Here is a 27,494-nt window from a genome sequence, read left to right as displayed (position 1 = left end):
AAATGAGTCTTTAGAACAAAGAACTGATTTTTTTTCTCTAGCTTTATAGAGCTTTATAGGCTATAATAACCTTGCTTACTGCTTTTTGAATCACTTGACAAAATAAGATGCCTTGAGCAAACTTGGATATGAAAACATTTTATTGAAGAAAAAACACACACACATTGTAGCATCAAGTACTGTAGGCTACTGTAGGCTACAGTAGGGTGAGGATAGGACCCTCAGATGATCTTCTCGGAGTTCGCAAGAACTCGTTGATCTTATCTATGCAGTATTTCAAGTCCTTTCTGTCCATGCCTGGAAACTCTGTTCTCAGTGACTGCACTACAAAGTTCTTCACATTTTGGGCAGTTCATGTTTCCCCCGGGATCCGTCCCAGTTTGTCGTTTTGGCCCAGGCTCGGTAATTGTCCTCTGAAATGACTCTCCGGAACAGTAGGCACCCAAAACGTCCCACCTGGCCGTGGCTCTGGTGACGGACTTGAGCATGGTCTTCAGGTCCGACATGCCTCAAGCTTACATCGGGGTGTTGGTGAGAGATGTTAATGCTGTCCGAGGTTGAAGATAGAACCAGCGGAGACATCAAGGCTTGCGACGAGGAAAGATCAGGAGTCGATGTGTGTCGTGGGATCGGCCTGACGGGGGTAAGGGGCGTAACCGGGATGCGAGTTCACTGCTCGCGGAAAGCATCTCGCAGTTCTCCGATCCCAGCTCGGATCTCCTCCATGAAAGCCTGCCCTCTTCCTTCGGAGTTCCCGCTCTCTCTGAGGTTTTGATTTTCCTGCCTCAGGGTTGCCAGTTCATCCTCCATCCGGGTAATTTTTGCGAGCAGGGTCTCTTTTTCTGCCAGAAGCTTGCCTTTTTCCTCTTTCTCGCGCTGCAGCTGCTGCGTTCTGTGGTCCAGGAGCATATTCAGAGCAACATCACCAGGAACACGAGGAGCCACCAAACGAGAAACCTCTGCCTGTGGTTTGAAAAACAAACAAGTAATGAGTCATGGTTTACGGTATAATAAACAAGGGAGATAGAGTAGTATACAGTACACGGTATAAAGTGTAGTCTAGGCCTATGACACTTACCGCTTTTTTTTGGATGAGACGCTTTGCTGGCGGGGCAGACGATTGTGCGGTTTTTGCTGCAACCTGTAACAAGGAAAAATAGCAAAGAAATTAGAGACTGAAAATTAAAAACGTTGATCTCTTCCATTAGGTTGACAAATGTTTGATTCTCGCTTGTAAATGTAATGGGAAAAAATACCTTTTTGCGCCCCCGTGCAGCAGGTGGTGAGTTCTCATCTCGGGGAAAGAGAGCCTTGCTGACCTTGGATGCTCCGTAGAAACGTGCGCTCTTCATCTTGAAGCAGTTGAATTCGGTCAGCTAAAGTAATCAGTAGGTCGAGTCGAGTCGAGTAATCAGCAGGGGGCCATATAGCCCATATGGTACAGAACTGAGGACGTGATTGAACAAGGCAGCAGAGTTACAGTAGGGTAGCCACGCCCATTAGGCGAATGTGAGACCCACAGTAAAAGAAAAAAAATCATTTTAGACCAGACACGCCCCTTGGGAGAGGCATCCTAATCAACGCCCACTCAGCAAGAATAAATTGTTGTAGCCTACATGGACTACATTTGGTTAGTCTTCATTGAGTTGGACTTCGATTTACTCAGAGATGGCTATGATCGACGCGAAAACGAGTGAACTCATCAAGACTCTGCGGAGGAAAGGCTGGACTGCACGAGCCATCGCTGCACATCTCAAGTCGGCCGGAGTCTCAGCCTCCCTGCGCACAATTCAGCATCATTTCCTGCATGCAACTGTGGAGAAAAGAGTCTGTAAACCACGTAAACTGACAAGGTATTGCCAATATAGTTTTTTCATTATTATTATTATTATTATTGTTATTGTTGTTGTTGTTATTACCCTAACAATGTCTCTCTATCAGTCAGGTGGTGGAAAGACTAGATGCCATCCTGAAAGCAAACGACGAGTTACTTGCAAGAAAATTGAAAGAGATTCTTTTGCGTGACCACAACATAAACATCAGTTTATGGTCGGTGCGGAAGGCGTTGCATCAGCTTGGCTGGAACTATGGGAAGTCAAGGTAAAACATTAGGCTCTTTTGCATCTTGCATTGAAATTTGAAATTATGTTACATTTATTAGTAATGAACTGCTCGCTTAAGCCTAATTTCTACATATTCTGCAGATTTGTTCCTATGACGAGGGACAAAAACAAAGAAGCACGTCTACTCCAGGCTGAGAAATGGAAAGCTGCTGGGGAGAAATTCGACGATGTCCTCTTCACCGACGAGTCGACTGTGGCCCTTGAGCGTTTTGCCTTGAAGTGCTGGAGGAGGAGCAACTTTGCAGGGACGCCAAAGCCTAAAGCTAAACACCCCCTCAAGCTTCATGTCTGGGGTGGAATTTCACGCTGTGGCCCTTGCCCGCTTCTCATTTTCGACGGTGAGTGGGGAAAAAACGTAGTTTGAATATATATAGACCTACCTAACAATTTAGTCTGAAACAGAGTTAAAATAAAAAAAATAAAAAAAATGAAGAATAAAAAATGTTGAAATTAAGCCCGTTATGTCACCCACAGGCATTATGGACCGACACTTTTACCAAGAGGAAATCATCCGAAAAGTTGCTGGTCCATACCTCAGAGAGCGGTATCCGATGCGCACACATCGATTCTTCCAAGGTATCATCTTAACACTTTTTTAAAACCATCCTTAACATTCTTAGGCTACAATAAAGGCAATGTAATGATGATTTAGTTGGTGAAATCTAATGTTTTCTTTATTTTCCCTCCACCAGACAATGATCCCAAACACACTGCAATCAGTGTCAGAGCCTGTATGAAGACAGAGGGAATCAACTGGGTGCCAACACCAGCAGAGTAAGTTAGTCATAAATTTGGCGTGATTACCTGCATTAATAATGATGCATTTATAATTGGGATAAATTAATAGCAGGAAATAAGTGCTAATCTATCATATTCTTCTGTTTAGGTCACCAGATCTAAACCCGATAGAGCTGGTCTGGGCTTCGATGAAGCACTACATCCGCTCTGAGGCGAAACCAACTAACAGGGAGGAGTTGGAAGCAGCGATCCAGACATTTTGGATGGAGAAGCTGACCATCAGCGTCTGTAATAAGTACATCGATCATCTGGACAGTGTCATTGAGAAAGTTATAGAACTGAAGGGAGGAGCGACTGGCATGTGACCGTAATCGATAACCTGTCCTGGGGGTGCTGTTTGTGTGCCTGCTGGTGACTGTAGCCTAATATAAAGCTGCTGTATATTTTAAATAAAGCTAGAGTGCAGTCACTGAGAACGGAGTTTCCAGGCATGGACAGAAAGGACTTGAAAGACTGCATAGATAAGATCAACGAGTTCTTGCGAACTCCGAGAAGATCATCTGAGGGTCCTATCCTCACCCTACTGTAGCCTACAGTAGCCTACAGTACTTGATGCTACAATGTGTGTGTGTTTTTTCTTCTTCAATAAAATGTTTTCATATCCAAGTTTGCTCGAGGCATCTTATTTTGTCAAGTGATTCAAAAAGCAGTAAGCAAGGTTATTATAGCCTATAAAGCTCTATAAAGCTAGAGAAAAAAATCAGTTCTTTGTTCTAAAGACTCATTTTATTGTGGGAAATATTCATTTACTAGAGACAAGGGAGACACACATTAGGGCAGGTGCAGAGTGAAAACAGGCAAAAATAGAGAAAAACCACAAGCATATAATAAAACCAAATAAAAGCCCAGGCTTTGCTTTGCTTAAATCGCTCAAATCAACCGGCGTTTCTTAGGACGGCCCGTCTCTCCACTCCTCTCCCTCACTTTAGCACCTTGTGGGGGACAGCTCTCCATTTCAGCACCTCCACCCCGACAGCCCCCCTCCCTCCCCCCGCAGCAGAACGGTCCCACTTGCTTTCTCCCCGGCTACGTTGGTGGAGATCTCCCACACAGTAAAAGATTTAGGCAACACATTCTTCCAGCTGGCTGTTTTTCTTCCAGTTACAGAAAGTAGCCTATGTGCAAAGTACCTTGTGAGACACGTTAACATCTCTATTCATATAACGCCCATCGAAACAGCTGATTTACATGTCGGCCGTTAACACATGGCGATTGGCCATTCACGCGGCTTTGTTCTTGGTTTCGGCCAATCAGCTTATAAGCACATGGCTAATTATCAGCTTTCAACCAATCGCACTGTTTTAATGTGTGTGTGAAAGTTATTTTCTTTAGTTCATTTTCGTTTCTTTTGGATTTTTTTTTTACAACAATGTATCAATATAATATTGTTTTCGTTTCATTTCGTTATAAAAATCAATCCCTTTTCTTTGAAACAATGAGATTGAGCAGCTAAAACTCAATAAACTCAACCATGGCTTGTCTTATTGTTAATCTGAACGCACATGTATAAAGGGCAGAGTCAAGGCAGCAGATAAATCACAAAACATCAATGCGTCCGTGAGCGCAGCGCACCTCATTTTCTCCTGTGAAGAAGAAGAGAAAAAAGAACCCCATGGTCCGACCTGACCCAGTTATTGAATGTTAAGGTTTATTTAGAAGAAGTCTGATTATGACTGCTGCTCTGGATCAGATTATTTGCTCATAATTCGGGTTATTTTCAAACAGTGGCCAAACAACAGATCAATTAATTATTATAGACTATATTTTCCATTTTTGCTAAGCGGTTTGTTCTGAATTAAATAAAAGCCTGTCCCATACAGCCGCGTGTGTTACGCCGTGTTTTGTTGATGCTATCATCTTTGCCTTGCGCAGATGATCCTTCATAATTTGTGATACATAATCATCAAGTCATAAAGCAAGACAGGCTTTATCATATTACAATAGTTTCTGTGATTTAGGCAGGGTATACAGTAGTTAGTTCTAGTTTAATAGCCTAGAGTTTAAGCTGTGGATTACTGCACAGATCACTGAGTCATCCGCCTGTCGTCCTCCGTTCTCACAGATGCCACCTGGCGGTTGTTTTGGCACATTGAGGCTTTTCATTAAAACCTCTTGTCTCGCCAAAGAAAAAAAATGCATGAGTCTTGTGCCGTCTCGCGTGGACCACGCGTGAAGTCCGCAAATTTGAACCAGTAACATCTGTATGGGAACATCTTCTGAGTGAAAGTGTGTGTGAAGGTGTGTATGTGTGTGTTAGTATCAGGATCAGAGAACGACAGTTTTCCTCTGTTCAAGTCCAGATTCACTCTGATCCTCTGGAACTTCTTCTGCACTGGGAGATCTATGACTGGACCTGATGGTGAAACTGTTCCGTAATTACCTTCATAGAACCCTATTCCCCATAATCCAGACCATATCTCCTTTCCCTTCCTCTGCACAGACTCTGTTAACACACCCAGTCCCCAGATGGCACTGTCTCCAACCTCGACATCCCAGCTGTGAGTCCCTGAGTTAAAACCCTCAGAGCCCAGGACAGAGGAGTAAGGATCAATCCTCTCTGGATTGTCAGGAAGCTGCTGTTTGTCTCCTCTTCTCACACTGGTCAGATCTTCAGACAGGATGAGTCCTGGACCAGCAGTGTTTGGGTCCAGAACCACAGGACTGTAGGAGACCATGTCCTTCATCTTGTTCCAGATGTTGAAGGTCAGGTTGCCCAGGTGTTTGGCCTGGTCTATCAGAGCTCCTGAGTCCAGCTGTGGATGCTCCAGCAGGGGGCGCTGCTGGACTCTTTCCACTGCAGCCTTGTAGTTGAGCAGGAATGAGACGTCTTCAGCTCTCAGCTCGTCCTCTGTGGCTCTGACTGTGTGTGAAAGAGCTGCTATCTCTCTGCTCAGAGCCTCCATCTTCTCCTTCATCCTCTGACTCTTCTGCTCCTCTTCCTCCCTCAGTGCAGCCATCCTGGCCTCCTCTTCCTCTTCTAGAAACTGGTGAAGCTTCTTAAACTGCTCCTTAATCTGCCTCTCTGTGTGTCGGGCCTGGACCTTAATGTGTTCTGCTGTTTGACCAAACTCCACCTGAACTTCTTCAAAACCCTTTAACTTCTTCTTTAAGGGTTTCAGAGTTTCCTCAAGTTCCTTCTTGAGTTTCGAAGCTGCTTCATTGATGGGTCTGATTCTGTGGTTGGTGTGTGTTTCTGAATCTCTGCAGATGAGACACACTGGCTGCTGATGGTCCAGACAGAAGAGTTTGAGTTTCTCAGAGTGCAGACTGCAGAGAGCCTCTGAAGATCTCTGATCTCTCTGCTGTAAGAAGCTCTCACACAGGTTCTTCAACACCAGGTTATTAAGTGGATGTTCCTTTGAAGATCTTCTCTTACAAACTGGACACAGTCGATCTTGTTTGTCCTTCCACCAGCTCTTCAGACAGTCTTTACAGAAGCTGTGGCTGCAGGACAGAACAACAGGATCTCTGAAGACCTCGGTACAGACCGAACAGTAGAAATCCTCCTCTAATCTGGAAGCCATTTAGTCTGTGAGTGAAGCTGAAAACACAGCAGACAGGAAGTAGAGTCAGTCATGGCTCCCCTCCCTCCTCTACTGACTTGACTGAAGTTTACTGTGACTCTGAGTCCAGGTTTTAGTCAAACTCACCTTCAGTGTGTGGAGTGTCAGCAGGTTGAAGCAGCAGTGTTGTAGCTGGACTCACTCACAGGAAGTTGTTGGTTTGGTCTGAAGCTGAATCTGATCGTCTCTTCTTCAGTCTGCGTCTCTGGGACTGACAGAGTCCAATGCACTGTTTCCTGGTTTATCTCAGGTGGGTCATGTGAGGGGGCGGAGCTTTGAAAAGTGACTGAATGTTGAACAGGTTAGTCCAGATTAATGTAGAGGAGCAGTTCTAGGTATGTGCCTCGTTTTAAAATGGGTCTTTTTGTGTGTTTTTTGATGAATAAATAATTTACTGTTGTTCATAGGGATGTAGAAAAAAAGAAAAAAGAAAAAAAAGGTTATCTACCGTACACATTTCTTTGTCATACCATGTTGTGTGTGTGGGAGTTAAGACATATAAACTCATGTAGATTAATAACACAAGCTCTGACAGCTTTGAAACTTGACATAATTGTGGTCAGGAAGCTGCTTAAGTGTTTAAGTGCAGTACTTGTACCTGTGCAGAGTACTTGTACACAGTGTGGTGTCAGTACTTCATCTCAACACTTCTGCTGCTAATTATAAAGAATATGGGATGTTGTGTAGATGCAGGAGACGTTAAAGATGAAGCTGAATATGAATCCAAGTCAAGACAACATTTTATTATGTTGATGAAAAACAGGAACAAATCTACGTTCAGCTTTTGTGATGAACTGACACATTGATACATTTTAGATCATTTCATATGAACAGATACAAACTTTTTACATCTGTAATTAAACAAGAATCACTTTCCAACTTTTCATGTTCGACATTTTTTCATCTGGAGAAGAACTCCAGATCTTCTTCTGGAGAAGAAGTATCAAATGTTCAGTAATTGACTGATAAGAGTGAAAATATTTTACACATGAAAAGTAGATAAAAAAGAAAAGTGTAATAATGACACAGCAGGAGGACAGGTGAAGTTTAACAGCTTCAATTAACTGTCTTTTCCCTTTAAACAACATGATAAATTTGATCGTCCTCTTTATCTCTAACTGCTCTGCTCCACTGTCACTGACACCTTCACTGGCAACAGCTTCACTGGGAGTTTATCAATAGTGTTAATGTATGGAAACATCTTCTGAGTGAAAGTGTGTGTGAAGGTGTGTATGTGTGTGTTAGTATCAGGATCAGAGAATGACAGTTTTCCTCTGTTCAAGTCCAGATTCACTCTGATCCTCTGGAGTTTCTTCTGCACTGGGAGAACAGTGTTTGGACCTGATGGTGAAACTGTTCCGTATTTACCTTCATTAAACCCTATTCCCCATAATCCAGACTCTATCTCTTCTCCCTTCCTCTGCACAGACTCTGTTAACACACCCAGGGTCCAGATGGTACTGTCTCCAACCTCGACATCCCAGCTGTGAGTCCCTGAGTTAAAACCCTCAGAGCCCAGGACAGAGAGGTAATTATCAAACCTCTCTGGATTGTCAGGAAGCTGCTGTTCATCTCCTCCATCTCTCACACTGGTCAGATCTTCAGACAGGATGAGATATGGACCAGTAGTGTTTGGGTCCAGAACCACAGGACTGTAGGAGACCATGTCCTTCATCTTGTTCCAGATGTTGAAGGTCAGGTTTCCCAGGTGTTTGGCCTGGTCTATCAGAGCTCCTGAGTCCAGCTGTGGATCCTCCAGCAGGGGGCGCTGCTGAACTCTTTCCACTGCAGCCTTGTAGTTGAGCAGGAATGAGACGTCTTCAGCTCTCAGCTCGTCCTCTGTGGCTCTGACTGTGTGTGAAAGAGCTGCTATCTCTCTGCTCAGAGCCTCCATCTTCTCCTTCATCCTCTGACTCTTCTGCTCCTCTTCCTCCCTCAGTGCAGCCACCCTGGCCTCCTCTTCCTCTTCTAGAAACTGGTGAAGCTTCTTAAACTGCTCCTTAATCTGCCTCTCTGTGTGTCGGGCCTGGACCTTAATGTGTTCTGCTGTTTGACCAAACTCCACTTGAACTTCTGCAAAACCCTTTAACTTCTCCTTTAAGGGCTCCAGAGTTTCCTCAAGTTCCTTCTTGAGTTTAGAAGCAGCTTCAATGATGGGTCTGATTCTATGGTTGGTGTGTGTTTCTGAATCTCTGCAGATGAGACACACTGGCTGCTGATGGTCCAGACAGAAGAGTTTGAGTTTCTCAGAGTGCAGACTGCAGAGAGCCTCTGAAGATCTCTGCTCTCTCTGCTGTAAGAAGCTCTCACACAGGTTCTTCAACACCAGACTAACAGGTGGTTCATCTCTTGAAGATCTTCTCTTACAAACTGGACACAGTTGATCTTGTTTCTCTCTCCACCAGCTCTTCAGACAGTCTTTACAGAAGCTGTGGCTGCAGGACAGAACAACAGGATCTCTGAAGACCTCCGTACAGACCGGACAGCAGAGATCCTCCTCTAATCTGGAAGCCATTTAGTCTGTGAGCGAAGCTGAAAACACAGCAGACAGGAAGTAGAGTCAGTCATGGCTCCCCTCCCTCCTCTACTGACTTGACTGAAGTTTACTGTGACTCTGAGTCCAGGTTTTAGTCAAACTCACCTTCAGTGTGTGGAGTGTCAGCAGGTTGAAGCAGCAGTGTTGTAGCTGGACTCACTCACAGGAAGTTGTTGGTTTGGTCTGAAGCTGAATCTGATCGTCTCTTCTTCAGTCTGCGGCTCTGGGACTGACAACGCCCAAATACAGTTGTTCCTGGTCTATCTCAGGTGAGTCATGTGAGGGGGCGCAGCTTTGAAAAGTGACTGAATGTTGAACAGGTTCAGTCTAGTTGAATGAAGAGGAGCAGTTCTAGACTAGTGCCTCGTTTTAGGGTATTTTCATGTGTTTTTTGATAAATACATAAATTACTGTTGTGCATAGGGATGTAGAAAAAAAAAAGGTTATCTACCGTACACATTTCCTTGTCATACCATGTTGTGTGTGTGGGAGTTAAGACATATAAACTCATGTAGATTAATAACACAAGCTCTGACAGCTTTGAAACTTGACATAATTGTGGTCAGGAAGCTGCTTAAGTGTTTAAGTGCAGTACTTGTAACTGTGCAGAGTACTTGTACACAGTGTGGTGTCAGTACTTCATCTCAACACTTCCTCCACATCTGCTGCTAATTATAAAGAGAATGTGATGTTGTGTAGATGCAGGAGACGTTAAAGATGAAGCTGAATATGAATCCAAGTCAAGACAACATTTTATTATGTTGATGAAAAACGAATGTAGAACGAATCTACATTCAGATTTTGTGACGAACTGACACGTTAATACATTTTAGATCATTTCATATGAACAGATACAAACTTTTTACATCTGTAATTAAACAACAATCACATTTCAACTTTTCATGTTCGACTTTTTTTCATCTAGAGAAGAACTCCAGATCTTCTTCTGGAGAATCAAAGAATCAAATGTTCAGTAATTGAGTGATAAGAGTGAAAATATTTTACACAAGAAAAGTAGATAAAAAAGAAAAGTGTAATAATGAGGCAGCAGGAGGACAGGTGAAGTTTAACAGGTTCAATTCACTGACTTTTCCCTTTAAGAAATAAACAACATGATAAATATGATCGTCCTCTTTATCTCTAGCTGCTCTGCTCCACTGTCACTGACACCTTCACTGGCAACAGCTTCACAGGGAGTTTATCAATAGTGTTAATGAATGGAAACATCTTCTGAGTGAAAGTGTGTGTGAAGGTGTGTATGTGTGTGTTAGTATCAGGATCAGAGTACGACAGTTTTCCTCTGTTCAAGTCCAGATTCACTCTGATCCTCTGGAGCTTCTTCTGCAATGGGAGAACAATGACTGGACCTGATGGTGAAACTGTTCCGTATTTACCTTCATAGAATTCTATTCCCCATAATCCAGACCATTTCTTCTTTCCCTTCCTCTGCACAGACTCTGTTAACACACCCAGTAACCAGTCTGTATTGTCTCCAACCTCGACATCCCAGTTGTGAGTCCCTGAGTTAAAACCCTCAGAGCCCAGGACAGAGCCGTAAGAATCAATCCTCTCTGGATTGTCAGGAAGCTGCTGTTCGTCTCCTAGTCTCACACTGGTCAGATCTTCAGACAGGATGAGTTTTGGACCAGCAGTGTTTGGGTCCAGAACCACAGGACTGTAGGAGACCATGTCCTTCATCTTGTTCCAGATGTTGAAGGTCAGGTTGCCCAGGTGTTTGGCCTGGTCTATCAGAGCTCCTGAGTCCAGCTGTGGATCCTCCAGCAGGGGGCGCTGCTGGACTCTTTCCACTGCAGCCTTGTAGTTGAGCAGGAATGAGACGTCTTCAGCTCTCAGCTCGTCCTCTGTGGCTCTGACTGTGTGTGAAAGAGCTGCTATCTCTCTGCTCAGAGCCTCCATCTTCTCCTTCATCCTCTGACTCTTCTGCTCCTCTTCCTCCCTCAGTGCAGCCATCCTGGCCTCCTCTTCCTCTTCTAGGAACTGGTGAAGCTTCTTAAACTGCTCCTTAATCTGCCTCTCTGTGTGTCGGGCCTGGACCTTAATGTGTTCTGCTGTTTGACCAAACTTCAAGTGGACCTTTTCAAAACCCTTTAACTTATTCTTTAAGGGCTCCAGAGTTTCCTCAAGTTCCTTCTTGAGTTTCGAAGCAGCTTCATCGATGGGTTTGAATCTGTGGTTGGTGTGTGTTTCTGAATCTCTGCAGACGAGACACACTGGCTGCTGATGGTCCAGACAGAAGAGTTTGAGTTTCTCAGAGTGCAGACTGCAGAGAGCCTCTGAAGATCTCTGCTCTCTCTGCTGTAAGAAGCTCTCACACAGGTTCTTCAACACCAGACTAACAGGTGGATGGTCTCTTGAAGATCTTCTCTTACAAACTGGACACAGTGGATCTTGTTTCTCCTTCCACCAGCTCTTCAGACAGTCTTTACAGAAGCTGTGGCTGCAGGACAGAACAACAGGATCTCTGAAGACCTCCGTACAGACCGGACAGCAGAGATCCTCCTCTAATCTGGAAGCCATTTAGTCTGAGAGTGAACCTGAAAACACAGCAGACAGGAAGTAGAGTCAGTCATGGCTCCCCTCCCTCCTCTACTGACTTGACTGAAGTTTACTGTGACTCTGAGTCCAGGTTTTAGTCAAACTCACCTTCAGTGTGTGGAGTGTCAGCAGGTTGAAGCAGCAGTGTTGTAGCTGGACTCACTCACAGGAAGTTGTTGGTTTGGTCCGAAGCTGAATCTGATCGTCTCTTCTTCAGTCTGCGTCTCTGGGGCTGAAGAGGAAGTGCAGCAGATTCCTGGTTTATGAGCCATGTGAGGGGGCGGAGCTTTGTCACACTGAAAGTTCAGCAGGATGATGCAGCAGCTCTGTTTAGTTTCTTTTTGTAGATCATTTAACGTCTAAAGAGTCTTAATTCATTAGTAGAGAACTTCACACACAGGCCTGCAGTGAAGAAATGAGTTCAAGACACCATGACGACAGAAACGCAGCATTTATTTAACTTTTGCAGGATGTGCTTCAGTTACTACTTAAAGGAACTAAATTTATACTAAATACAAACTTTCATTCCAGCTCAGTTTGGAGGAACTTGTACTGAAACTACTCCACAACATTTATTGTTGTGTAGCTGCAGGAGACGAAGCTGAATATGAATCCAAGTCAAGACAACATTTTATTATGTTAAAGGGACAACAAGGAGTTTCTACATCGGCAGAACGAAAAATTCTGCGACAATAAAAAAGTCTCATATTTGGTTATTTTTTATCACACCGGTGGTTTGGACGCAAAAACATTTTTAACCGGGGTCCATAAAAGTTCGGTTTCAAAATTACCCGTGTTCGTGTGGACTAGACCTTAATGTGGATGAATCTACGCTACCCACACTTGTTAATGGTCCCATTTTTGATAAATATATGGTTTTGTCTCTATGGTTATTTTGTTATTATTAGTGGTGGTGGAAATGCTGGTTGAGCCGACCAGCGTTTCTTTACTTTCGGTTTTGTGGCGAGTCATGAGAATAACGCCGCCGAATCGCCGTTTATGGTCAGGACTACGACGGTATGTGATCGTCTTCCAACCTCTGACTTTAATTCTTGATGAATGAAATGAGTCTGTCTTGCGCCGGTCAAAGAATTTCACGGTGCGGAGGCTCATAAATGTAGTGTGAAAACGCTTCGCTTTTCCAAAACTCCTCGTTGTCCCTTTAATGAAAAACAGGAACATTCAGCTGTTGTGATGAACTGACACGTAAATACATCTTGGATCATTCTCTCTGAGTCCAGGTTTTAGTCAAACTCACCTTCAGTGTGTGGAGTGTCGGCAGGTTGAAGCAGCAGTGTCTCGCGCAATTTGCATTGACACCGGTGCAAACGCGAGATTTGGACGGACCAGGAAGAGCAGTGCTGGGAGCTTCAGCTACAAACAAGCTTAAAATATAGACTTATTTAATTTTTTTCGGAACAATTTCTCATGTTGGGGCTTCAATACAAGAGGGACATTACAGACGAGCAGCATGGAGGTATTTGGATGTTTTTTGGTGTGTCTTTTTGTTACGAAGACAGTTGGTATCCATTTGCAACCGTTATATGGACATGCACTGCTACGCCGAGACCCCCTGTAACTCAGAGAAGCCACGGAGGACTCTGAAACTTCTCCCAGCCCTTAGTCCACATGAGGGGGAGGAGATCATGAGTGAAATTTGAATTTAGGGTGAACTATCCCCTTAATATTTTCCAGAGCTGTGTGTGTGTAATAATAAATACCTTTAGGCCGTATTACCTTATTTTAGGTAAGGCAATAAAGGTATTTTTTATAACCTTACATTTACATATACACACACATAATCACATACAGCTCTGGAAAAAATTAAGAGACCACTTGTTTTATTCTATAAACTACTGACAACAATTCTTTAAAAAGTATTGTTTATTGGGAGAAAATGCCTTAAAAAAACAAAAAAACAAATTGATCTGGAGAAGAACTTAAAATAAAGATTGATCAATGATAAACTAATCAAATGTTGATTGAAATTAATTTATCATTTTCTGCTCATCACACCACACACAGTCAAAACAACATACATAATGTGAAATGACTTGTACATTTTAAAAAAGAGAGAAAATATTTTACACATGAAAAGTCGTAAAAAGAAAAAAAAAAGGAAAAGTGTAATAATGAGACAACAGGAGAATGGGTGCAGTTTAACAGGTTACATTTAGGGCTGCAACTAACGATTATTGTCATTATCAATTAATCTGTCGATTATTTAAACGATTAATCCATTAGTTGTTTGGTCAACAAAATGTTAAAAAATATTGAAAAATATCAACCAGTGTTTCCCAAACCACCAGACGACGTCCTCAAATGTCTTGTTTTGTCCACAAACCAAAGAGAAACTCAGTTTATTGTCATAAAGGAACAAAGGAACCAGAAATATTCACATTTAAGAAGCTGAAATCAGAGAATCTGGACTTTTTTTCTTATAAAACTATTCAAACAATTCATCTAAAGCAGAAGTAAGCAATCCGGTCGTTTTGGCTAATGCTGCGTTCCAGGCAGGCTTTAGAAACCGTAAGTTACGGCTTCATGTCACGACTTACAACTTTGTAGCGTTCCAGGCAACCCACTCGTGTTTTTCTGACCTGTTTTACCTGTGAAAGTCACTATAACGGCCACTCGTAACTAAAAACACGAGTTACGGGTTGCCTTGAACGCACCATAACTTCCTGTCAGCCGATGGAGTTAGCAGCCCCCGCCCTCGTCATGGATCTATTGGTCCTCGTCCCTACGTCGTCACATTCACGCGCATCCCTTGGCTGCACAAACAGCCCTTCATGCCGTTCTCTCCCCTCATTGGATAAAACTTGTAGGATACGAGAAAAGTTTTCTTGTCGGCTCAGAGCAGAGCAGAGTGACTGACAGACCCGTGTTTCGGTCCAAACACTCTATGTAAGTGATTGCTGTCGGAAGATATAACTATTTAAGACTTATATTAACACTAAAATATCGCTTCCTTCTGCTTTAATAATCGATTATTGTTTGATTAATCGATTAGTCATTGCGGCTCTAGTTAAATTAACTAACTTTTCCCTTTAAACAACATGATAAATATGATCGTCCTCTTTATCTCTAACTGCTCTGCTCCACTGTCACTGACACATTCACTGGTAACAGCTTCACTGGGAGTTTATCAATAGTGGAAATGTATGGAAACATCTTCTGAGTGAAAGTGTGTGTGAAGGTGTGTATGTGTGTGTTAGTATCAGGATCAGAGTACGACAGTTTTCCTCTGTTCAAGTCCAGATTCACTCTGATCCTCTGGAGCTGCTTCTGCACTGGAAGATCTATGACTGGACCTGATGGTGAACGTGCTGAGTATTTACCTTCATAGAACAATATTCCCCATAATCCAGACCATATGTCGAATCCCTTCCTCTTCACAGACTCTGTCAACACACCCACTATCCAGTCTGTACTGTCTCCTACCTCGACATCCCAGCTGTGAGTCCCAGAGTTAAAACCCTCAGAGCCCAGGACAGAGCCGTAATAATCAATCCTCTCTGGATTGTCAGGAAGCTGCTGTTTGACTCCTCCATGTCTCCCACTGGTCAGATCTCCAGACAGGATGAGTACTGGATGAGCAGTGTTTGGGTCCAGAACCACAGGACTGTAGGAGACCATGTCCTTCATCTTGTTCCAGATGTTGAAGGTCAGGTTGCCCAGGTGTTTGGCCTGGTCTATCAGAGCTCCTGAGTCCAGCTGTGGATCCTCCAGCAGGGGGCGCTGCTGGACTCTTTCCACTGCAGCCTTGTAGTTGAGCAGGAATGAGACGTCTTCAGCTCTCAGCTCGTCCTCTGTGGCTCTGACTGTGTGTGAAAGAGCTGCTATCTCTCTGCTCAGAGCCTCCATCTTCTCCTTCATCCTCTGACTCTTCTGCTCCTCTTCCTCCCTCAGTGCAGCCATCCTGGCCTCCTCTTCCTCTTCTAGAAACTGGTGAAGCTTCTTAAACTGCTCCTTAATCTGCCTCTCTGTGTGTCGGGCCTGGACCTTAATGTGTTCTGCTGTTTGACCAAACTCCACTTGAACTTCTTCAAAACCCTTTAACTTCTCCTTTAAGGGCTCCAGAGTTTCCTCAAGTTCCTTCTTGAGTTTAGAAGCAGCTTCATTGATGGGTTTGATTCTGTGGTTGGTGTGTGTTTCTGAATCTCTGCAGATGAGACACACTGGCTGCTGATGGTCCAGACAGAAGAGTTTGAGTTTCTCAGAGTGCAGACTGCAGAGAGCCTCTGAAGATCTCTGCTCTCTCTGCTGCAAGAAGCTCTCACACAGGTTCTTCAACACCAGACTAAGAGGTGGATTTGCCATTGAAGACCTTCTCTTACAAACTGGACACAGTTGATCTTGTTTCTCTCTCCACCATCTCTTCAGACAGTCTTTACAGAAGCTGTGGCTGCAGGACAGAAGAACAGGATCTCTGAAGACCTCCGTACAGACCGGACAGCAGAGATCCTCCTCTAATCTGGAAGCCATTTAGTCTGTGAGTGAAGCTGAAAACACAGCAGACAGGAAGTAGAGTCAGTCATGGCTCCCCTCCCTCCTCTATTGTCTTGACTGAAGTTTACTGTGACTCTGAGTCCAGGTTTTAGTCAAACTCACCTTCAGTGTGTGGAGTGTCAGCAGGTTGAAGCAGCAGTGTTGTAGCTGGACTCACTCACAGGAAGTTGTTGGTTTGGTCTGAAGCTGAATCTGATCGTCTCTTCTTCAGTCTGCGTCTCTGGGACTGACAAAGTCCAATAAAGTTGTTCCTGGGACTTTGTCCTCAGTGTTAATAACTAACTTGGTTTATCTCAGGTGAAGCCAGGTGAGGGGGCGGAGCTTTGAAAAATGACTCAGTGTTGAACAACTCAGTCCAGATTCATTGTAGAAAGATTGTAGAAAAAAATCCAGGAAAAAAGTGGTTACATTTCTCCAAAAATGTTTACACGTTTCTAATTCTACAAATGGGTGGTAAAATTTCAACAACAAAAAAATGTGGCAATATTTCTCAAATGTCTGTATGTATGTAGATTTTTTTAAAGTATATAAAATAAATAATATGATATAATATATAAATATTATTGTTGTATACTTTAAAAGAGGAGATGGAGTTCTACATTAAAACTCTATCTACCTCTTGTAACATAAAAGCTATGAAAACGTTAAATGTGCTCCAAATTTAATTAAACACACACACACACACACACACACACACACACACACACACACACACACACACACACACACACACACACACACACACACATATAACATAATGTGTGTGTTTAATAATAAATACCTTACCTTATTTTAGGTAAGGTAATGAAGGTATTTTTACCTTATATTTACATATACACACACATACTGTATACATACAGCTCTGGAAAAAATTAGAGACCACTTGTTTTATTCTATAAACTACTGACAACAATTCTTTAAAAAGTATTGTTTATTGGGAGAAAATGCCTTAAAAAAACAAAAAAACAAATTGATCTGGAGAAGAACTTAAAATAAAGATTGATCAATGATAAACTAATCAAATGTTGATTGAAAGTAATTTATCATTTTCTGCTCATCACACCACACACAGTCATAACAACATACGTAATGTGAAATGACTCGTAAATTTAAAAAAAAGAGAGAAAATATTTTATACATGAAAAGTCGTAGAAAAAAAAGAAGGAAAAGTGTAATAATGAGACAACAGGAGAATGGGTGCAGTTTAACAGGTTAAATTTAGGGCTGCAACTAACGATTATTGTCATTATCAATTAATCTGTCGATTATTTAAACGATTAGTTGTTTGGTCAACAAAATGTTAAAAAATATTGAAAAATAGGCTATCAACCAGTGTTTCCCAAACCACCAGACGACGTCCTCAAATGTCTTGTTTTGTCCACAAACCAAAGAGAGACTCAGTATATTGTCATAAAGGAACAAAGGAACCAGAAATATTCACATTTAAGAAGCTGGAATCAGATAATTTTGACTTTTTTTCTTATACAACTATTCAAACAATTCATTTAATAATTGATTATTGTTTGATTAATTGATTAGTTGTTGCGGCTCTAGTTAAATTCACTGACTTTTCCCTTTAAACAACATGATAAATATGATCGTCCTCTTTATCTCTAACTGCTCTGCTCCACTGTCACTGACACATTCACTGGTAACAGCTTCAATGGGAGGTTTCTACCAGTGTCAATGTATGGAAACATCTTCTGAGTGAAAGTGTGTGTGAAGGTGTGTATGTGTGTGTTAGTATCAGGATCAGAGTACGACAGTTTTCCTCTGTTCAAGTCCAGATTCACTCTGATCCTCTGGAGCTGCTTCTGCACTGGAAGATCTATGACTGGACCTGATGGTGAACGTGCTGAGTATTTACCTTCATAGAACAATATTCCCCATAATCCAGACCATATGTCGAATCCCTTCCTCTTCACAGACTCTGTCAACACACCCACTATCCAGTCTGTACTGTCTCCTACCTCGACATCCCAGCTGTGAGTCCCTGAGTTAAAACCCTCAGAGCCCAGGACAGAGCCGTAATAATCAATCCTCTCTGGATTGTCAGGAAGCTGCTGTTTGACTCCTCCATGTCTCCCACTGGTCAGATCTCCAGACAGGATGAGTACTGGATGAGCAGTGTTTGGGTCCAGAACCACAGGACTGTAGGAGACCATGTCCTTCATCTTGTTCCAGATGTTGAAGGTCAGGTTGCCCAGGTGTTTGGCCTGGTCTATCAGAGCTCCTGAGTCCAGCTGTGGATCCTCCAGCAGGGGGCGCTGCTGGACTCTTTCCACTGCAGCCTTGTAGTTGAGCAGGAATGAGACGTCTTCAGCTCTCAGCTCGTCCTCTGTGGCTCTGACTGTGTGTGAAAGAACTGCTATCTCTCTGCTCAGAGCCTCCATCTTCTCCTTCATCCTCTGACTCTTCTGCTCCTCTTCCTCCCTCAGTGCAGCCATCCTGGCCTCCTCTTCCTCTTCTAGAAACTGGTGAAGCTTCTTAAACTGCTCCTTAATCTGCCTCTCTGTGTGTCGGGCCTGGACCTTAATGTGTTCTGCTGTTTGACCAAACTCCACTTGAACTTCTTCAAAACCCTTTAACTTCTCCTTTAAGGGCTCCAGAGTTTCCTCAAGTTCCTTCTTGAGTTTAGAAGCAGCTTCATTGATGGGTTTGATTCTGTGGTTGGTGTGTGTTTCTGAATCTCTGCAGATGAGACACACTGGCTGCTGATGGTCCAGACAGAAGAGTTTGAGTTTCTCAGAGTGCAGACTGCAGAGAGCCTCTGAAGATCTCTGCTCTCTCTGCTGCAAGAAGCTCTCACACAGGTTCTTCAACACCAGACTAAGAGGTGGATTTGCCATTGAAGACCTTCTCTTACAAACTGGACACAGTTGATCTTGTTTCTCTCTCCACCATCTCTTCAGACAGTCTTTACAGAAGCTGTGGCTGCAGGACAGAAGAACAGGATCTCTGAAGACCTCCGTACAGACCGGACAGCAGAGATCCTCCTCTAATCTGGAAGCCATTTAGTCTGTGAGTGGAGCTGAAAACACAGCAGACAGGAAGTAGAGTCAGTCATGGCTCCCCTCCCTCCTCTATTGTCTTGACTGAAGTTTACTGTGACTCTGAGTCCAGGTTTTAGTCAAACTCACCTTCAGTGTGTGGAGTGTCAGCAGGTTGAAACAGCAGTGTTGTAGCTGGACTCACTCACAGGAAGTTGTTGGTTTGGTCTGAAGCTGAATCTGATCGTCTCTTCTTCAGTCTGCGTCTCTGGGACTGACAAAGTCCAATAAAGTTGTTCCTGGGACTTTGTCCTCAGTGTTAATAACTAACTTGGTTTATCTCAGGTGAAGCCAGGTGAGGGGGCGGAGCTTTGAAAAATGACTCAGTGTTGAACAACTCAGTCCAGATTCATTGTAGAAAGATTGTAGAAAAAAATCCAGGAAAAAAGTGGTTACATTTCTCCAAAAATGTTTACACGTTTCTAATTCTACAAATGGGTGGTAAAATTTCAACAACAAAAAAATGTGGCAATATTTCTCAAATGTCTGTATGTATGTAGATTTTTTTAAAGTATATAAAATAAATAATATGATATAATATATAAATATTATTGTTGTATACTTTAAAAGAGGAGATGGAGTTCTACATTAAAACTCTATCTACCTCTTGTAACATAAAAGCTATGAAAACGTTAAATGTGCTCCAAATTTAATTAAACACACACACACACACACACACACACACACACACACACACACACACACACACACACACACACACACATATAACATAATGTGTGTGTTTAATAATAAATACCTTACCTTATTTTAGGTAAGGTAATGAAGGTATTTTTACCTTATATTTACATATACACACACATACTGTATACATACAGCTCTGGAAAAAATTAGAGACCACTTGTTTTATTCTATAAACTACTGACAACAATTCTTTAAAAAGTATTGTTTATTGGGAGAAAATGCCTTAAAAAAACAAAAAAACAAATTGATCTGGAGAAGAACTTAAAATAAAGATTGATCAATGATAAACTAATCAAATGTTGATTGAAAGTAATTTATCATTTTCTGCTCATCACACCACACACAGTCATAACAACATACGTAATGTGAAATGACTCGTAAATTTAAAAAAAAGAGAGAAAATATTTTATACATGAAAAGTCGTAGAAAAAAAAGAAGGAAAAGTGTAATAATGAGACAACAGGAGAATGGGTGCAGTTTAACAGGTTAAATTTAGGGCTGCAACTAACGATTATTGTCATTATCAATTAATCTGTCGATTATTTAAACGATTAGTTGTTTGGTCAACAAAATGTTAAAAAATATTGAAAAATAGGCTATCAACCAGTGTTTCCCAAACCACCAGACGACGTCCTCAAATGTCTTGTTTTGTCCACAAACCAAAGAGAGACTCAGTATATTGTCATAAAGGAACAAAGGAACCAGAAATATTCACATTTAAGAAGCTGGAATCAGATAATTTTGACTTTTTTTCTTATACAACTATTCAAACAATTCATTTAATAATTGATTATTGTTTGATTAATTGATTAGTTGTTGCGGCTCTAGTTAAATTCACTGACTTTTCCCTTTAAACAACATGATAAATATGATCGTCCTCTTTATCTCTAACTGCTCTGCTCCACTGTCACTGACACATTCACTGGTAACAGCTTCAATGGGAGGTTTCTACCAGTGTCAATGTATGGAAACATCTTCTGAGTGAAAGTGTGTGTGAAGGTGTGTATGTGTGTGTTAGTATCAGGATCAGAGAACGACAGTTTTCCTCTGTTCAAGTCCAGATTCACTCTGATCCTCTGGAGCTTCTTCTGCACTGGGAGAACAGTGTTTGGACCTGATGGTGAATATGCCGAGTATTTACCTTCATAGAACCATATTCCCCATAATCCAGACCATATCTCCTTTCCCTTCCTCTGCACAGACTCTGTTAACACACCCAGTCCCCACCATGTACTGTCTCCAACCTCGACATCCCAGCTGTGAGTCCCAGAGTTAAAACCCTCAGAGCCCAGGACACAGCAGTAAGGATCAATCCTCTCTGGATTGTCAGGAAGCTGCTGTTTGACTCCTCCTGGTCTCACACTGGTCAGATCTTCAGACAGGATGAGATGTGGCTGAGCAGTGTTTGGGTCCAGAACCACAGGACTGTAGGAGACCATGTCCTTCATCTTGTTCCAGATGTTGAAGGCCAGGTTGCCCAGGTGTTTGGCCTGGTCTATCAGAGCTCCTGAGTCCAGCTGTGGATCCTCCAGCAGGGGGCGCTGCTGGACTCTTTCCACTGCAGCCTTGTAGTTGAGCAGGAATGAGACGTCTTCAGCTCTCAGCTCGTCCTCTGTGGCTCTGACTGTGTGTGAAAGAGCTGCTATCTCTCTGCTCAGAGCCTCCATCTTCTCCTTCATCCTCTGACTCTTCTGCTCCTCTTCCTCCCTCAGTGCAGCCATCCTGGCCTCCTCTTCCTCTTCTAGAAACTGGTGAAGCTTCTTAAACTGCTCCTTAATCTGCCTCTCTGTGTGTCGGGCCTGCACCTTAATGTGTTCTGCTGTTTGACCAAACTCCACCTGAACTTCTTCAAAACCCTTTAACTTCTTCTTTAAGGGCTCCAGAGTTTCCTCAAGTTCCTTCTTGAGTTTCGAAGCAGCTTCATCGATGGGTTTGAATATGTGGTTTTTGTGTGTGTCTGAATGGAGACAGACAAGACACACTGGCTGCTGATGGTCCAGACAGAAGAGTTTGAGTTTCTCAGAGTGCAGACTGCAGAGAGCCTCTGGAGATCTCTGCTCTCTCTGCTGTAAGAAGCTCTCACACAGGTTCTTCAACGCCAGACTAATAGGTGGATCAGCCTTTGAACATCTTCTCTTACAAACTGGACACAGTTGATCTTGTTTCTCCTTCCACCAGCTCTTCAGACAGTCTTTACAGAAGCTGTGGCTGCAGGACAGAACAACAGGATCTCTGAAGACCTCCGTACAGACCGGACAGCAGAGATCCTCCTCTAGTCTGGAAGCCATTGAGTCTGTGAGCGAAGCTGAAAACACAGCAGACAGGAAGTAGAGTCAGTCATGGCTCCCCTCCCTCCTCTACTGACTTGACTGAAGTTTACTGTGACTCTGAGTCCAGGTTTTAGTCAAACTCACCTTCAGTGTGTGGAGTGTCAGCAGGTTGAAGCAGCAGTGTTGTAGCTGGACTCACTCACAGGAAGTTGTTGGTTTGGTCCGAAGCTGAATCTGATCGTCTCTTCTTCAGTCTTCGTCTCTGGGACTGACACAGTCCAATGCACTGTTTCCTGGTTTATCTCAGGTGAGTCTTGTGAGGGGGCGGAGCTTTGAAAAATGACTGAATGTTGAACAGGTTAGTCCAGATTAATGTAGAGGAGCAGTTCTAGGTATGTGCCTCGTTTTAAAAAGGGTCTTTTCATGTGTTTTTTGATGAATAAATAATTTACTGTTGTGCATAGGGATGTAAAATTAAAAAAAGAAAAAAAAGGTTATCTACCGTACACATTTCCTTGTCATACCATGTCGTGTGTGTGGGAGTTAAGACATATAAACTCATGTAGATTAATAACACAAGCTCTGACAGCTTTGAAACTTGACATAATTGTGGTCAGGAAGCTGCTTTACCTGTTAGAAAAACTTGGGTGTGAATATCTTAATTCTTTATGTAGAAGGAAGCAACTGTTTAAGTGCAGTACTTGTACCTGTGCCGAGTACTTGTACACAGTGTGGTGTCAGTACTTCATCTCAACACTTCCTCCACCTCTGCTGCTAATTATAAAGAGAATGGGATGTTGTGTAGATGCAGGAGACGTTAAAGACAAAGCTGAATTTGAATTCAAGTCAAGACAACATTTTATTATGTTGATGAAAAACAGGAACAAATCTACATTCAGCTTTTGTGATGAACTGACACGTTGATACATTTTAGATCATTTCATATGAACAGATACAAACTTTTTACACATGTAATTAAACAAGAATCACTTATCAACTTTTCATGTTCGACATTTTTTCATCTGGAGAAGAACTCCAGATCTTCTTCTAGAGAAGAAGAATCAAATAATGTTCAGTAATTGAGCGATAAGAGTGAAAATATTTTACACATGAAAAGTAGTAAAAAGGGAAAAGTGTAATAATGAGGCAGCAGGAGGACAGGTGAAGTTTAACAGGTTCAATTCACTGACTTTTCCCTTTAAGAAATAAACAACATTATAAATATGATCATCCTCTTTATCTCTAACTGCTCTGCTCCACTGTCACTGACACATTCACTGGCAACAGCTTCACTGGGAGTTTATCATAAATGTTAATGTATGGAAACATCTTCTGAGTGAAAGTGTGTGTGAAGGTGTGTATATGTGTGTTCGTATCAGGATCAGAGAACGACAGTTTTCTTCTGTTCAAGTCCAGATTCACTCTGATCCTCTGGAGCTTCTTCTGCACTGGGAGATCAATGACTGGAGCTGATGGTGAACATGCTCTGTATTTGTCTTCATAGAACACTATTCCCCATAATCCTGACCATATGTCGAATCCCTTCCTCTGCACAGACTCTGTTAACACACCCACTATCCAGGTACTGTCTCTAACTTCGACATCCCAGCTGTGAGTCCGTGAGTTAAAACCCTCAGATCCCAGGACAGAGATAAACCTATCAAACCTCTCTGGATTGTCAGGAAGCTGCTGTTTGACTCCTCCTGGTCTCACACTGGTCAGATCTTCAGACAGGATGAGATATGGATTAGCAGTGTTTGGGTCCAGAACCACAGGACTGTAGGAGACCATGTCCTTCATCTTGTTCCAGATGTTGAAGGTCAGGTTGCCCAGGTGTTTGGCCTGGTCTATCAGAGCTCCTGAGTCCAGCTGTGGATCCTCCAGCAGGGGGCGCTGCTGGACTCTTTCCACTGCAGCCTTGTAGTTGAGCAGGAATGAGACGTCTTCAGCTCTCAGCTCGTCCTCTGTGGCTCTGACTGTGTGTGAAAGAGCTGCTATCTCTCTGCTCAGAGCCTCCATCTTCTCCTTCATCCTCTGACTCTTCTGCTCCTCTTCCTCCCTCAGTGCAGCCATCCTGGCCTCCTCTTCCTCTTCTAGAAACTGGTGAAGCTTCTTAAACTGCTCCTTAATCTGCCTCTCTGTGTGTCGGGCCTGGACCTTAATGTGTTCTGCTGTTTGACCAAACTCCACTTGAACTTCTTCAAAACCCTTTAACTTCTTCTTTAAGGGCTCCAGAGTTTCCTCAAGTTCCTTCTTGAGTTTCGAAGCAGCTTCATCGATGGGTTTGAATATGTGGTTTTTGTGTGTGTCTGAATGGAGACAGACAAGACACACTGGCTGCTGATGGTCCAGACAGAAGAGTTTGAGTTTCTCAGAGTGCAGACTGCAGAGAGCCTCTGAAGATCTCTGCTCTCTCTGCTGTAAGAAGCTCTCACACAGGTTCTTCAACACCAGGTTATTAAGTGGATGTTCCTTTGAAGATCTTCTCTTACAAACTGGACACAGTGGATCTTGTTTCTCCTTCCACCAGCTCTTCAGACAGTCTTTACAGAAGCTGTGGCTGCAGGACAGAAGAACAGGATCTCTGAAGACCTCCTTACAGACCGGACAGCAGAGATCCTCCTCTAATCTGGAAGCCATTTAGTCTGTGAGTGAAGCTGAAAACACAGCAGACAGGAAGTAGAGTCAGTCGTGGCTCCCCTCCCTCCTCTATTGTCTTGACTGAAGTTTACTGTGACTCTGAGTCCAGGTTTTAGTCAAACTCACCTTCAGTGTGTGGAGTGTCAGCAGGTTGAAGCAGCAGTGTTGTAGCTGGACTCACTCACAGGAAGTTGTTGGTTTGGTCCGAAGCTGAATCTGATCGTCTCTTCTTCAGTCTGTGTCTCTGGGACTGAAGAGGAAGTGCAGCAGTTTCCTGGTTTTTGAGCCATGTGAGGGGGCGGAGCTTTGTCACACTGAAAGTTCTGCAGGATGATGCAGCAGCTCTGTTTAGTTTCTGTGTGTGGATCATTTAACATCTAAAGAGTCTTAATTCATTAGTGGAGAACTTCAAACACAGGAGAAGTTGGAAACACTGCAGTGAAGAAATTAGTTGAAGACACCATGACGACAGAAACGCAGCATTTATTTAACTTTTGCAGGATGTGCTTCAGTTACAACTTAAAGGAACTAAATTTATACTAAATACGAACTTTCATTCCAGCTCAGTTTAGAGGAACTTGTGCTGAAACTACTTCACAACATTTATTGTTGTGTAGCTGCAGGAGACGAAGCTGAATATGAATCCAAGTCAAGACAACATTTTATTATGTTAAAGGGACAACGAGGAGTTTCTACATCGGCAGAACGAAGAATTCTGCGACAATAAAAAAGTCTCATATTAGGTTATTTTTTATCACACCGGTGGTTTGGACGCAAAAACATTTTTAACCGGGGTCCATAAAAGTTCGGTTTCAAAAATACCCGTGTTCGTGTGGACTAGGTCTTAATGTGGATGAATCTCCGCTACCCACACTTGTTAATGAGCCCATTTTTGATAAATATATCATTTTGTCTCTATCGTTATTTTGTTATTATTAGTGGTGGTGGAAATGCTGGTTGAGCCGACCAGCGTTTCTTTACTTTCGGTTTCGTGGCGAGTCATGAGAATAACGCCGCCGAATCGCCGTTTATGGTCGGGACTACGACGGTATGTGATCGTCTTCCAACCTCTGACTTTAATTCTTGATGAATGAAAACATGAGTCTGTCTTGCGCCGGTCAAAGAATTTCACGGTGCGGAGGCTCATTAATGTAGTGTGAAAACACTTCGCTTTTCCAAAACTCCTCGTTGTCCCTTTAATGAAAAACAGGAACATTCAGCTGTTGTGATGAACTGACACGTTAATACATCTTGGATCATTCTCTCTGAGTCCAGGTTCACCTTCAGTGTGTGGAGTGTCGGCAGGTTGAAGCAGCAGTGTCTTGCGCGATTTGCATTGACACCGGTGAAACGCGAGATTTGGACGGACCAGGAAGAGCAGTGCTGGGAGCTCCCGCTACAAACAAGCTTAAAATATAGACTTATTTAATTTTTTCCGGAACAATTTCTCATGTTGGGGCTTCAATACAAGACGGACATTACAGGCAAGGCAAGGCAAGGCAATTTTATTTGTATAGCCCGTTTTTACAAACAGTTTGTCTCAAAGGGCTTTACATGGCATCGTAGCAACATCCTCTGTCCTTAGACCCTCACATCGACTGAGGAAAAACTCCATGGAAAACCCTTTTAACAGGGAAAAACAGGAGAAACCTCAGGGTGAGCAACAGAGGAGGGATCCCTCACCCAGGACGGACAGACGTGCAATAGATGTTGTTACAGACAAGAAAACAGTTTACAGTTTGTCACAGAATGTGCGGAATATGGAAATGTTAGCAGGGGTTGATGAGGGCAGTCTCTGGTGAGGGGGAGGGGGGGGGGGGGCAGGGAGCCCATCGAGCCGGTCAGCTCGATGGGAGGACTGGGTGGTAGGCTGGTCCATGGGAAGGGAGGGGAGGCCGGTCTAACAGCAGGCGAAGGGGTGGGAGGGGGGCGATGTAGGCGGCAGCTGGTGCAGAGAGATGGAGCTCCGGTGGATCTGCGGAAACACAGAGAGAGTGCGAGACACCAAGGCCAAACTACAAAGTACAACAGAAAATGACAGTTCAAAAATATACTGAGGAGAGGAGAGGAGGAGAGGAGAGGAGAGGAGAAGAGAGGAGGGGAGAGGAGGAGAGGAGAGGAGAGGAGAGGAGAGGAGAGGAGAGGAGAGGAGAGGAGAGGAGAGGAGAGGAGAGGAGAGGAGAGGAGGAGAGAGGAGGGGAGAGGAGGAGAGAGGAGGAGAGGAGAGGGCTCTGTGTATCCAGATGTGTTCCCAGCAGTCTAAGCCTATAGCAGCGTAGCTATAAAATGGTTCAGAGCTACCTGAACCAGCCCTAACTAAAAGCCCTGTCATAAAGGAAGGTCTTAAGTCTAGACTTAAATGTAGTTAGAGTGTCTGCCTCTTTGACCCATGGAGAGAGCTGGTTCCACAGTAAAGGAGCCCGGTAACTGAAGGCTCTACCTCCCAGTCTGTTTTTAGAGATACTGGGAGTCACTAACAGACCTGCGTTCTGGGAACGGAGTGCTCTGGTAGGACAGTAAGGAATGATTAGTTCTTTCAGATAGGTTGGAGCTTTATCATTAAGAGCCTTGTAAGTCAGCAGAAGGATTTTGAAGTCTATTCTAAATCCTACAGGAAGCCAGTGGAGAGAAGCTAAGGTGGGAGAGATGTGCTCTCTCTTCCTAACTCCTGTCAAAACTCTCGCTGCGGCATTCTGGACTAGCTGGAGACTCTTTGAGAGTTTTTCGGACATCCTGACAGGAGA

At 43.2% G+C, this 27,494-nt stretch overlaps 7 protein-coding genes across 7 annotated transcripts; all 7 read right to left on the bottom strand.

Moving 5' to 3' along the window:
* Window positions 1-669: 669 nt before the first annotated feature.
* On the bottom strand, window positions 670-1,394 carry LOC310985375 (uncharacterized protein; the record flags this gene model as incomplete). The annotated part of the gene is made up of 3 exons (XM_083970950.1): window positions 1,257-1,394; window positions 1,079-1,141; window positions 670-963 (listed from the first exon to the last, which is right to left on the bottom strand). The coding sequence occupies exons 1-3, from the start codon at window positions 1,350-1,352 to the stop codon at window positions 670-672; spliced, it is 453 nt and encodes a 150-aa protein (XP_083827076.1). The 5' UTR covers window positions 1,353-1,394.
* A 2,269-nt stretch (window positions 1,395-3,663) lies between these two features.
* On the bottom strand, window positions 3,664-6,445 carry LOC310985374 (nuclear factor 7, brain-like; the record flags this gene model as incomplete). Its single annotated transcript, XM_083970949.1, has 2 exons — window positions 3,664-3,670; window positions 5,112-6,445. 2 exons carry the CDS (start codon window positions 6,443-6,445, stop codon window positions 3,664-3,666), a joined length of 1,341 nt encoding a protein of 446 aa, XP_083827075.1.
* Window positions 6,446-7,598: 1,153 nt separating this feature from the next.
* Window positions 7,599-9,263, bottom strand: LOC310984395 (nuclear factor 7, brain-like; the record flags this gene model as incomplete). Its single annotated transcript, XM_083969587.1, has 2 exons — window positions 9,126-9,263; window positions 7,599-9,016 (listed from the first exon to the last, which is right to left on the bottom strand). Exon 2 carries the CDS (start codon window positions 8,997-8,999, stop codon window positions 7,599-7,601), a length of 1,401 nt encoding a protein of 466 aa, XP_083825713.1. The 5' UTR covers window positions 9,000-9,016; window positions 9,126-9,263.
* Window positions 9,264-9,990: 727 nt separating this feature from the next.
* Window positions 9,991-11,558, bottom strand: LOC310984400 (nuclear factor 7, brain-like; the record flags this gene model as incomplete). The annotated part of the gene is made up of 1 exon (XM_083969592.1): window positions 9,991-11,558. One exon carries the CDS (start codon window positions 11,556-11,558, stop codon window positions 10,161-10,163), a length of 1,398 nt encoding a protein of 465 aa, XP_083825718.1. The 3' UTR covers window positions 9,991-10,160.
* Window positions 11,559-14,663: 3,105 nt separating this feature from the next.
* Window positions 14,664-16,064, bottom strand: LOC310984397 (nuclear factor 7, brain-like; the record flags this gene model as incomplete). Its single annotated transcript, XM_083969589.1, has 1 exon — window positions 14,664-16,064. One exon carries the CDS (start codon window positions 16,062-16,064, stop codon window positions 14,664-14,666), a length of 1,401 nt encoding a protein of 466 aa, XP_083825715.1.
* Window positions 16,065-17,701: 1,637 nt separating this feature from the next.
* On the bottom strand, window positions 17,702-19,102 carry LOC310984398 (nuclear factor 7, brain-like; the record flags this gene model as incomplete). Its single annotated transcript, XM_083969590.1, has 1 exon — window positions 17,702-19,102. The coding sequence occupies one exon, from the start codon at window positions 19,100-19,102 to the stop codon at window positions 17,702-17,704; it is 1,401 nt and encodes a 466-aa protein (XP_083825716.1).
* Window positions 19,103-20,697: 1,595 nt separating this feature from the next.
* On the bottom strand, window positions 20,698-24,750 carry LOC310985372 (uncharacterized protein; the record flags this gene model as incomplete). Its single annotated transcript, XM_083970946.1, has 4 exons — window positions 20,698-22,145; window positions 22,255-22,288; window positions 22,877-22,884; window positions 23,361-24,750. The coding sequence occupies 4 exons, from the start codon at window positions 24,748-24,750 to the stop codon at window positions 20,728-20,730; spliced, it is 2,850 nt and encodes a 949-aa protein (XP_083827072.1). The 3' UTR covers window positions 20,698-20,727.
* Window positions 24,751-27,494: the final 2,744 nt, after the last annotated feature.

Source organism: Trachurus trachurus (genome assembly GCF_905171665.1).
Source record: "Trachurus trachurus genome assembly, chromosome: 4".
In the NCBI taxonomy this organism is placed as follows: Eukaryota; Metazoa; Chordata; class Actinopteri; order Carangiformes; family Carangidae; genus Trachurus; species Trachurus trachurus.
Note: the sequence above shows the minus strand (reverse complement) of the source record. Positions and strands in the feature narration are given on the sequence as shown.